The sequence below is a fragment of the Macrotis lagotis genome, chromosome X (genome assembly GCF_037893015.1).
Source record: "Macrotis lagotis isolate mMagLag1 chromosome X, bilby.v1.9.chrom.fasta, whole genome shotgun sequence".
NCBI classification, from domain to species: domain Eukaryota; kingdom Metazoa; phylum Chordata; class Mammalia; order Peramelemorphia; family Peramelidae; genus Macrotis; species Macrotis lagotis.
This window is the reverse complement of record NC_133666.1, coordinates 626862543-626873826: the sequence shown is the minus strand read 5'-3', so window position 1 is coordinate 626873826 and position 11284 is coordinate 626862543. Positions and strand designations below refer to the sequence as shown.

General features: G+C 52.7%; 1 protein-coding gene and 2 non-coding genes across 4 annotated transcripts; all 3 read left to right on the top strand.

Moving 5' to 3' along the window:
* The first annotated feature begins 1198 nt into the window (after nt 1–1198).
* On the top strand, nt 1199–10806 carry TNPO2 (transportin 2). Of its 2 annotated transcripts, none has more exons than XM_074203490.1 (25): nt 1199–1380; nt 1888–2003; nt 3017–3092; nt 3712–3861; nt 4033–4139; nt 4327–4460; nt 4667–4748; nt 4912–5034; nt 5126–5244; nt 5916–5976; nt 6176–6347; nt 6536–6688; nt 6794–7019; nt 7280–7451; nt 7538–7624; nt 7854–7961; nt 8044–8202; nt 8697–8784; nt 9049–9147; nt 9258–9353; nt 9807–9882; nt 10065–10164; nt 10292–10366; nt 10452–10584; nt 10661–10806. In XM_074203490.1, the coding sequence occupies exons 2-24, from the start codon at nt 1905–1907 to the stop codon at nt 10557–10559; spliced, it is 2670 nt and encodes an 889-aa protein (XP_074059591.1). In that variant the 5' UTR covers nt 1199–1380; nt 1888–1904; the 3' UTR covers nt 10560–10584; nt 10661–10806. The 2 variants fall into 2 exon arrangements, with proteins under 2 accessions (XP_074059591.1, XP_074059590.1); XM_074203489.1 differs by having other exon boundaries at nt 9777–9882.
* Nucleotides 6018–6088, top strand: LOC141503833 (small nucleolar RNA SNORD41). Its single transcript, XR_012473133.1, has one exon. It is a non-coding gene; the product is annotated as a small nucleolar RNA SNORD41 (small nucleolar RNA).
* LOC141503831 (small nucleolar RNA SNORD41) lies at nt 7131–7201 on the top strand. Its single transcript, XR_012473132.1, has one exon. It is a non-coding gene; the product is annotated as a small nucleolar RNA SNORD41 (small nucleolar RNA).
* Nucleotides 10807–11284: the final 478 nt, after the last annotated feature.

Here is an 11284-nt window from a genome sequence, read left to right as displayed (position 1 = left end):
CTTCCTTGGGCCTCGGCTGCAAAGACTGGGCACCGGGAAGAGTGCATAGGATCATGCCTTGGAACCCCCTTTATTTATTTTTAGAGAGAAGGAAACTGAGGCAAGGAAAATCTATCTAGAGTTATGCAACAGAGTAAAGATTAAATTCCAGGGTCTTTGACCTCAAATCTAGGACAGCCCGGCAAAGATGTACCCCTTCTTTGACCCCGCCAGGCTGATCACCCTCATTTTCCTCCAATGTTTTGGCTGGCTTCCTCACCATGATTCAGTTCCGGAAGCCAGCTCATTCTCCCTCAGGCCTGGACCTCCCAGCCTCTCCTAGTTCCTAAGTTTTGGAATGTTTGAGGTACTTGATGGATGGCAGCAATGAGGGAGGGGGAGAGCAATAAATTAAGGCTCTTTGGGATCTCCACCCCAGAATGAGGACACAGAACCCACAGAACAAAGAAAATGCTAACGACTTTCTCATACACCTACCTGGCAACAGAAACAGGCTGGGGAGAGATGCAGGAAGGGAAAAGATAGGAATCAAGGAGGCTAGGGGCAGGCATAGGTGAGGCTATTAGTGTGTATGCATGAATCCTAGAACCACAGAAGCCGTGAGTTGGAAGGCATCTTCAGTCATTTCCTCCATTGTATCTAAGGAAACAATAAGGCACATCAGGGAATTTGGGAGGCCGGTCTGGAACGGGAGGGAGTAGAGTATCAGGGTCTGGACTCCTAGACCAGGACTCTACATGGCACCCATGGAATAAGAAGGCCACACATGCCCGAAAGGTAATCTAGTTCGGTGCCCTCATTTTTCTGCTGAGGGACCTGAGACCCAGACCCACTACTAGATGTGGCCAGTCACAAAGCCGGGGGGTGACCAGGCTGGACCTCCGTGGGGCGGGTCGGCCCAGGTGCTTTGAGAGGGCTTCTGCCCTCCTCACAGGGCCCGGGGCGGCAGCCGGGAGGAGTGAAGGAGAGCCCGGAGGACCGGAGGCCAGAGAGGCCCCAGAAGTAGCGGTCTCCGCAGCCACGTGACGGCATCTCGTCGGGCCCCGCTCCTTGGCCGCGGCCGGTCACGTGGCGTGGCCTCGCGGCCGCGCCCCGCCTCGCGCCCCTCCCTCCCCTGCCCCGCCCGCCGCCCCCCTCGGGGGCCGGGGCCCGCCCCGCGTCCTGATTGGCCGGCGGGAGACAGTTTGAACGGCGGACGGAAGCCGCTGCGGCTCAGGCCGAGTCGCCTCTTTTTTTTCCTCTTCGCTTCCTCGCTCCTCCCCGTGTGTGTGTCTCGGGAGAAGCCGCAGAGCGAGGAGTCGCCGCCGCCGCCGCCGCCGCGCCCGCCGCCGCCGTCCCCGCCGCCGCCGTCCCCGTCGCTCCGGTCCCCGCCGGGTCCCGGTGAGTGGTTCGGCTTGAGCCACGGTCGGGGCTGCCGGCCGCGGCCTGTGGGGAAGGAGCGGGCGCGCCGGGGCCCGGGCCGGGGCTGGGCCTCGGGGAGCGGCCGGGCCTGCTGGAGGGCCCGGGCCGGAGGGAGCAGGGCGAGCAGCGAGGGGCTGGCCGGGCGCGGCGCGGCGCGGCTGGATGGGGGCGAGGAAGGCCTGGGCCCGGGCCCCGGCCCGGCGTGCACCCAGCCCCCGGCTCCTCCCCTCCCCCCGCCTTGGCGCCTTGGCCCCGGCGGGGCCCCGGCCCCCCTGCTCGCAGGAGCCGGCGCTTCGGGGCGCCCCGGCGTGGGGCCCGTCCGCGCGATCTGGTGCCTGCTGGGCCCCCACGTGGCCCCGAGGGCCTCCGCGCCTCCCCATCCCGGCCCCGGGCGGAGCGGCCCAGCCCCGATGCCCCGTTGGGGGGGCCGGGAACTGCCCAGAAGGATCTAATCTGCCTCCTCTTCCTCTCCCGCCCGCGATCTAGCCGCCCCCTCCCCCACCATGGACTGGCAGCCGGACGAGCAGGGCCTCCAGCAGGTCCTGCAGCTCCTCAAGGATTCCCAGTCCCCCAACACGGCCACCCAGAGGGTGGTCCAGGACGTATCCTTCGGCCGCCGGCCGCGCTGCTGCTGCTCCTTGTCTCGGGAAGGGGCTTGGGGCTCTCCGGGATTGGGGGGGGGTTAACTGTCTGGGCCTGTTTATTCCATCCCATTGCTGAGGTCACGTTGTGCTCTTGCCCCTAATTCATCTTTAAGCGTTCAAAAGTACCTCCAGGTTCCCCCTGTGCCCAGCCAGCACTCTGTCTGGTATGGAAGGGGGTGGGTGAGAGAAGAACCCATAATAGAGTAGAACAATTGCTGGATGATGCCTAAAGGCCCATCCGACTCTAGCTCCTCCGATCTAGCCGGAGGGAGAGGCCATGTGATACTGCTTTGCTGCTGGAAAGAAACTTGGTGGTCATCAGATTTAACTCTCCTTTTACAGGTGAGGAAACAGGCATAGAGAAAGTAAATTATTTGGACAAAGTCACATAGATTTTAACCATAGATTAGATTAAAAACAAGTCTTCGTGACTCCCAAGTATGATACTTTATCTACTATACCCTGCTGCCTTTAAAAGAGCTCAGAAGACACCAGAGCTTGAACATACATTTTCTACCATAGAGCTAAATCCTAGGCATTCTTGTGAGATCTTATTTACAGGAAGAAGGGCAAAGAGTAGAATCAAAGCTACTTGGGAAATACTCCATCTCCCCATTGTTTGGGGGGGGGTTCATATAGTGGAACAATGACACTGAGAATCATTGGGATTTGGGGTGCCTAGGTGGTGCCTTCAGCCCCAGAGTCAGGAGTACCTGAGTTCAAATCTGGTCTCAGATGCTTAATACACCCCATTTGCCTTGCAAAAACCTTAAAAAAAAAAAGGATCAATGGGGTTTGTTAAGATGGGTACCCAAAAGAGACATTGGGAAGTAGTGAGTGTCCCAGGAGTCTAATTTTCTTTTCTCTTTCATGTCTGATTCTTCATATATATATATATTCATATTCACCTTCTAGATATTGTCTAGAAGGGTCAATACTGAATTAGCTTAGTCCTTAATATTGCCTGTCAGAAACTAAAGCAACTAAACCAATTTCCTGACTTTAATAACTACCTGATCTTTGTCTTAACACGACTGAAGTCAGAAGGTAAGTCAGATGGTCCTGGGCTCCTTCCCTTTCCCTTTCCAACCCTCCTGTCTCTGGCCTAAGATTTAGGGATTTCATAGTCTCATTTTGAGTTTAGTAAGTCCAAATCAGCAGTCATTTATCAGGTATCTATTCTGGGTAAGTCCCTTCTTGGAGGTTACAGTGATGAAAATGGTGTAATTGCTGTACTTGAAGAATATCAGTGTAATAGAAAACATACATAAGCAAGTAGATAGGAAACAATGCAATCTAGAGATAATGGAATCTGGGGGTACGGGGAAGAACTGAGGAAAGAGGCAATCAAGGAAGGCTTCATTGAAAGAGGAGGACAGTCTGTCACTATGAAGGTACAAGGAATCAGGACAGCATTGTTCTGCTTACAGTACAGTTGATTGGAAGGCAGAAAGTTTGGATGTATGAAGGCCAGTAATGTGAAATATACCTGGAAAGGTGATTGGAGCCCATTCTGTCTTTCCGTACTAGCAAGCTGACACAGGTTACTGACACATAGTCAACTTTTTCAGTGTAGCCTTGAATACTGATGATGATAATTCTGATTGATCAAATTTGAGCCCTCTATAATTTCTACTCCAGTATTTCCCTCATTCCCTTTCGCCAGATGAACCAACACGTTCCCTTAGTGGCCTCATTCTGAAAAACAATGTGAAGGCACATTACCAGAGTTTTCCCCCACCAGTGGCCGATTTTATTAAACAAGAGTGTCTCAACAATATTGGTGATGCCTCCTCACTCATCCGAGCCACTATTGGTAAGGTGGGGTAGGATGGGGTGGGGGGAGCTGGATTGGGTGAGGATGCTGTCTCAGTAAGGCTTTATTCCCCCCACCCCCACCCCATCCCTGCATGTCCTACCTCAAGGCAAGCACTAGGAAGCCAGATGGTAGCTTCATGGATTTTCTGTCTTCCATTCTTCCTACTAGGCATCCTCATTACCACCATTGCCTCCAAAGGAGAGCTGCAGATGTGGCCAGAACTGTTGCCTCAGCTGTGTAACTTACTCAATTCTGAGGACTACAACACATGTGAGGTAGGCTTTGCAGCCACTATAGAAACAGAATATACCACCTGTCTCAGCTCCCCAGAAGGGAGAGATACAGGGCTGTCAGGCCCATTTAGGCTGCATACAGGTTGCTGTACCTTTTCTTTGCGTAAAGAGGATTGTATGTTCTTCTCTTATCCACTGATACCCCACAGTACTTTCCTCATATACCTAGGGGGCTTTTGGAGCCTTACAGAAGATCTGTGAAGACTCGTCAGAGCTCTTGGACAGTGATGCGCTCAATCGACCCTTGAACATTATGATCCCCAAGTTCTTGCAGTTTTTCAAGCACTGTAGCCCCAAGATCCGGTATGTGGGGCTATTCCTAAGAAGGGACTATGGAGCCAGGGAATCTAGGGCTGGAGAAGAGGAAGGCTTGTCCTCTGGATTCAGGCTAGTGGGGGTCACTTTGCTAGTGCTGAGGCTGCTGACCAGCATGAAGGGACTGAATTGGTGGTCTCCCCTTGCATTACTCAAGCTCATTTTAGTCTGCTTTTTTGTTTTGTTTCCTCTAGGTCCCATGCCATTGCATGTGTAAATCAATTCATTATGGACCGGGCCCAGGCACTGATGGACAACATTGACACATTCATCGAGGTAGGCATTTTGTAGTTGGTGTCTGGCAGGCTTATGGTTGGATGATGAACCCGGGGTGGGGAAGGAAGATCCCTGAGCCCACCTGGGACCTGGCCCTTTTTTGCTGCCTTTGGGTTCAGACTGTTGACTTTATGGGCTGGGGTGGGGATGGGGACATGTCTAGCACCTGTTTGCCCTGGCGGTGGATGAGGATCCAGAGGTTCGGAAGAACGTGTGCCGTGCACTGGTCATGCTGCTAGAAGTCCGGATTGATCGACTCATTCCCCACATGCATAGCATCATTCAGGTGCGTGGGGGTCTGAGGGAAGGAAGTGGTCCTCCTGGGATAGCCATGTTCACACTATACTGACCCTCTTTCTCTCCTCTTCTTCTATTAGTATATGCTGCAAAGGACTCAGGACCATGATGAAAATGTGGCCTTGGAGGCCTGCGAGTTCTGGCTGACGCTAGCTGAACAACCCATCTGCAAGGAAGTCTTATCATCCCACCTGGTTCAGTGAGTTCTGGTTGTCCACCTGAGGTTTTCTGCCTCACCACCACCCTTCACCTAGAGAGGGCTGCTGTCCCAGCCTTTCATATTGCTACTTCTCCGGTATCAGATTGAATAACTTGCCTGTGGTCACATAACTAATTAGTTGATGGCAGAACTGAGACTAGAATTAGTCTCTCCCCTAATCCAGTTTTCTTGCAATTCAATTCTTTGTAAATGATTTAAAAGAAGACCCTCTGGGAACCACAATAAGTTAGATTTTATGTATTATCCCTAATGAGACTAAATCAGTTTTTAAAACGTAAAATTTCACATGAATGCACACTTAAGTAGTTTATGGAATTTGAATGTATCGTTTTTGCTTCGTGTTAATAATAAGATGTCTTAGAATTAGAATTGTTTGTGTGTTGTCTGTGTGTTTTAGAGGAGGCATATAACATCTGTTTAAACAAGGTAAATCCTGGAAAAGCAGGATATCTTTGACTTCATGGTTATTTCCACACTGGAAGAGCTGAGAAGGCTCTCTTAAGTTGACATCCAAGCCTCAGGGAGCTGTAGTTTCAGCTCTTACTCCCTTCCTCCCCTTCTCTCCCCTTCTCTCCCTGAGATGAGTGGATAGACTTGTAGTCAGATTAGCCACAAGCTTCCTAAGCTTCGCTTATTCTTCCCTTCACCAGGCTGATTCCAATTTTGGTGAATGGCATGAAATACTCTGAGATAGACATCATACTGCTTAAGGTAGGGGGTTTCAGAGGTGGGCTGGAGGTGACCTTAGTTCTTGGGAAGTGATGCATCCTTCATAGCCTGAATGTTTCTTGAAGGTTTTTTGTATTCATACTGTCTGATCCCAGGAGGCCATGCTCTGGAAGGGGAGGGTGGGGAGTGGCAGGAGGTATTAATCAATAATAATACTTCCCCTGCTGGGTCTTCCCCATAGGGAGATGTGGAGGAGGATGAGGCTGTTCCAGACAGTGAGCAAGACATCAAACCCCGATTCCACAAGTCTCGCACAGTGACGCTGCCTCATGAGGAGGAGCGACCCGAGGATCCAGAGGACCAGGAGGAGGATGACGATGATGATGATGACACCTTGTCTGACTGGAACTTGAGTGTGTTGGGGCTGGTGTTAAAGGCAGGGAAGGGTTAGGGACCAATGCTCAAGGACATTTTCCCTAATGCAGTTGTCATTCCTGCTTCAATGGTGATGACTATTGCATCCATCCCATTGGATCCCATGGGACCTGACAGGGTGGGGTACCTGCTGCAAGGGGTGACCCGCTCCCTTCCCTGGCTGTAGGGAAATGCTCAGCAGCAGCACTGGACGTCTTGGCCAACGTGTTCCGGGAGGAGCTGCTTCCTCACCTGTTGCCTCTGCTGAAGGGGCTGCTTTTTCACCCAGAGTGGGTCATCAAGGAGTCTGGGATCCTGGTCCTAGGAGCTATTGCTGAGGGTGAGAGTTGAAATGGGTTGGGAAATGCGGTGGGTTGGAAGCCCCTGGCTTAAGTAGAGCTAACTATGGGTCCATGCTGAGGGTGTATCCTCCCCTCTCTTCCAGGCTGTATGCAGGGCATGGTTCCATACCTGCCTGAGCTCATCCCCCATCTCATCCAGTGCTTGTCAGACAAAAAGGCTTTGGTACGATCCATTGCCTGCTGGACGCTGAGCCGCTATGCTCACTGGGTGGTCAGCCAGCCGCCAGACATGCACTTGAAGCCCTTGATGACTGAACTGCTGAAGCGAATCCTGGATGGCAACAAGCGTGTGCAGGAGGCAGCCTGTAGGTGAGGCCATCATGCACCCTTTCCAGTCTGTTTTCCCTGCCCTGGTGCCTGGACACTGGGCCTCTGGCCCAGGGTGGTCTTAGGGGCTTTGATCTTGGGTTATTGTCTTCCCTGGATGTGATGGAACAAGTTACTGTTTGATGCCAAACTGATCTCTGTTGTATTCATACTGTCTGATCCGGGGCATGTCAGATCTCTCCCCTTGGGCATCCTGGCTGCCTGGGCTGGCCCTCACCACGGTGCCCAAAACCTTCCCACAGTGCATTTGCTACCCTGGAGGAGGAGGCCTGCACGGAGTTGGTCCCTTACTTGAGCTTCATCCTGGACACTCTGGTGTTTGCCTTTGGCAAGTATCAGCACAAGAACCTCTTGATCCTCTATGATGCCATCGGGACACTCGCTGACTCTGTGGGCCACCACCTCAACCAGCCGGTGAGTGCTGGAAACTCTCTATATTGCTTTCTCCTTCCTCTTCTCTTCTCTCCTTTGTCATTCCTTTCTTTTTCCATCTTCATTAGGAATACATCCAAAAGCTGATGCCTCCTCTGATCCAGAAATGGAATGAATTGAAAGATGAAGACAAGGATCTCTTCCCATTATTGGAAGTGAGTGCGGAAGAGATGTGTGTGATTGATCAGTGACCCTGGTTTTTTTCCATTCTTAGAGGAAGAATAGTTTGGGTTCATTTTCCCATTTCAGGGGGGGTGACCAGTGTGCACCAAAGGGGCTATGCATCTGAAATGTAGCATAGGACATTATGCCCACCTCCTGGGTTGGCATGGTGACCAGGCTTTGGTAGCCCATCTCCTAACCACTTTTCTTCGTCCCACCCAGTGCTTGTCATCTGTAGCCACAGCCCTCCAGAGTGGGTTCCTGCCCTACTGTGAGCCTGTCTACCAGCGCTGTGTCACACTTGTCCAGAAGACACTGGCCCAGGCTATGGTAAGTCTCGGACTCCTTGGGATCCTCCTGACCATTGCTCTACTCCCTGAGGTTCTCCTTACTTTTCCTCTCCACTCCATAGATGTACAACCAACACCCAGACCAGTATGAGGCCCCTGACAAAGACTTCATGATTGTGGCCCTGGACCTCCTCAGTGGGCTGGCTGAGGGCTTGGGAGGCCAAGTGGAACAGCTGGTTGCCCGAAGTAACATTATGACTCTGCTTTTCCAGTGTATGCAGGTGAGTTGTCCTCTGTTCCTCAAGGCCTTCAGTTGTTCATGTAGCAACACTGAGAGATGGGTTTAGAATGTGATGTCTTGAGCCAGCAGTTGAGGAGGTAAGAATAGGAACAGGATGCAGTCCCTCCCCCTGAGTTCAGTGTCTTGTTGAGGAGAATAAAGTAAGATAAATTACAAACAGGACCATAATCCAGAGCCAAGTTGGATTGGTATGAGCAGCAAGTGTGGGAGGAGGGGGGTTGGTAACAGAGGAAGGAGATATGACTTTCAACAAGGGATGAGAGGGAAACTTTGTGGTTGATGGGAGTTGGACATTGAGGGAGAATAGGATTTCCATAAGGGAGAAACTGGGAAAGTAAAATGTTGGAGGAAAAGGCAGATGTAAAATTATGGGCATTGTATTAATGGTATAGTGAAGATAGCTATTGGACTGGAGAGACAGTTGGGTTCACCTCCTTGGACACTAATCTTCGGCTATTTCCCCCCTTTCCCCAGGACACCATGCCAGAAGTCCGTCAGAGCTCCTTTGCTCTCCTGGGAGATCTTACCAAAGCTTGCTTCATGCATGTCAAGCCCTGCATCGGTATTTGCTCATATCTGCTGCCCCTCCCTCACTTTATAGTCCATATAGTCCCAGCTCTGCCACTATCCTGGAAGGTGTTGGAGAAAAACCACTGCTGGTGGTGTGCCATCAATCTTGTTTATAGACTAATGTCTAGTCAGAACAATGCCCGGGGCAGGGAGATTGTCAGGTTTCAGTCCTCAAAGTTCTGGGGCCAGGAACTCCTACCACATTCTCCCCTTCCCTAGTTCCTTTCCATAGCTTACCCCCGACTTCTCCCCTCAGCTGAGTTTATGCCAATCTTGGGCACTAACCTGAATCCTGAGTTCATCTCCGTCTGCAACAATGCCACCTGGGCCATTGGAGAGATCTGCATGCAGATGGGTGAGTGCCTGGACTCCTGCAGGATGTTTGGGTGGTTGGGGGGGAGTGAAGGCAGGAAGTCACTGACTTCTTGTGGCCCTAATCTCCCCACCTCTCCCCATAACCCCTAGGGGCCGAGATGCAGCCCTATGTGCAGATGGTCCTCAACAATTTGGTGGAAATTATCAACCGCCCCAACACCCCCAAGACCCTGTTGGAGAACACAGGTGGGAGCCTAGACCTGACCTGGGCAGTCTCTTTCCCACCACAAATCTGGGGAGCCAGTTTCCCCCCAGTGGGGGTCCCCCTTCCCTTTACTCTTGGGGTTCTATCTGCCCCTGTGTCATTGGGCTAAAACTATCTGGGGCCAGGTCCCCATCCTCTTCTCCCCATTGTTTGGGGAAGAGAATTTAACAGAAGATAGCCCAAGTCTTGGGCCACTGACCCAATCCAGCTTCCTTCCCCAAATAGGGGTCAAGGGACTGAGCCCCCACTGGGGCCTGAAGCCTGGCATAGTTGAACTAGGCATCTTTTGTCCCCCCTGCTGGCTCTTCTAGAGTGAGTCTGTAGGGGCTGGGGCCAGGGCGGGGGTCAGTGCCCCCACCCAGAGGCCCTGCCACGTACAGTCCCGGGGCCACTCGGGGTTTCAGGTCGCCTGACGAGTCCCTCTGCCATTCCAGCCATCACCATCGGCCGCCTGGGCTACGTGTGCCCACAGGAGGTGGCGCCCATGCTCCAGCAATTCATCAGACCCTGGTGGGTGTTTCTGCTGCCTGTGACCCTGCTGTCCCCCTCCCCAGCAATTTCCCTTCCCCCATCCCTGTTTCTGTCCCAAAATGCATGTCAACCTTCCATTCCGTTGCCCTTTTCTCTTTGTCTTCCTTCCTGGACTATGGCACTGAGCTGCCTGCCCAGCCCGCTCTCCTGCCCTGCTACAGGTGCACATCCCTCAGGAACATCCGAGACAATGAAGAGAAGGACTCTGCCTTTCGGGGCATCTGTATGATGATTGGAGTGAACCCAGGAGGGGTTGTTCAGGTAGAGGGACTGGACCATGGAAGGGGAAAGGCTTTCCTTCTAGGGACCAGGGCCTCAGGGTGCTGGGGACTGTGACAGGCAGCCTCTCATAGCTGGGGTATATGTGGGGGGTAATCTTCATTTTCAGGATTTTATTTTCTTCTGTGATGCTGTGGCCTCCTGGGTGAGTCCTAAGGACGACCTGCGGGACATGTTTTATAAGGTGAGTTCTTGGACTCCTCTTTCCCCTTTCCCCTCTCCTGAGGGCCAGTGGCACCTCTTTTATGTCTCTCCTTTTCCTTCCTCAGATACTCCACGGCTTCAAAGACCAGGTGGGGGAAGAGAACTGGCAGCAGTTTTCAGAGCAGTTCCCACCCCTGCTCAAGGAGAGATTAGCTGCCTTCTACGGCGTCTAGGTGAAGCAGGGAGACCACGCACTAGGTGAGTCTCAGGTAGGGGGGAGCTGGGGTGGGGAAGAGGTCCCCTGCTGACCCTCCCTCTGCTTCTCTGTCCCCAGGTTCCTGACGGCGTTGGGAGGGGTTGCTGGGAGCTCATCAGCATCCAGGTGTTGCAGTGCCCTGTCAGTGGGGGGTTAGGGAGGAGTACGTGGGACACAAAACTAAACGACTTCCCGTCTTCCTGCCATTGCGGGGGTGGGGGGGTGGGGGGGCCTCCACGCTCATTCTACAAACCAGGGGCTTTCATCTCTGGCAGAAGCCTGAGCAGTGCCAGCCACACGGGGGGCGGTGGGTGGGGGGAGGACTCGCTGCAACAGGATCTTGTTTGGGAGGAGGAGGAGGAGGAGGAGGAAGGGGAAACAAACGGGGAAAGGGAATTCTCATGATCTGAGAGACACTGACACAGACGGTCTCTCGCGTGTGCAGAGTAGGGTTAAAAACGTTTAAAAACGAAAGGAAAACTAGAACAAGCAGCCACTATTCTGGTACTGCCCATCAGTCTGGCGGGGTGGGGGGTGTCGCTGTGGGGATTATGGTGCATCCAGATTGGTGGGAGGGGGCTTTGCCTATCTCTCCCACCTTTTTCCCTGACTGCATGGTGACATTTAGAGTAGCGAATCCTGTGAGTTAGGCCATAATGACTTAATGTAACCTTCATCTAGAGTTTAAGATGCTTCTGTAAT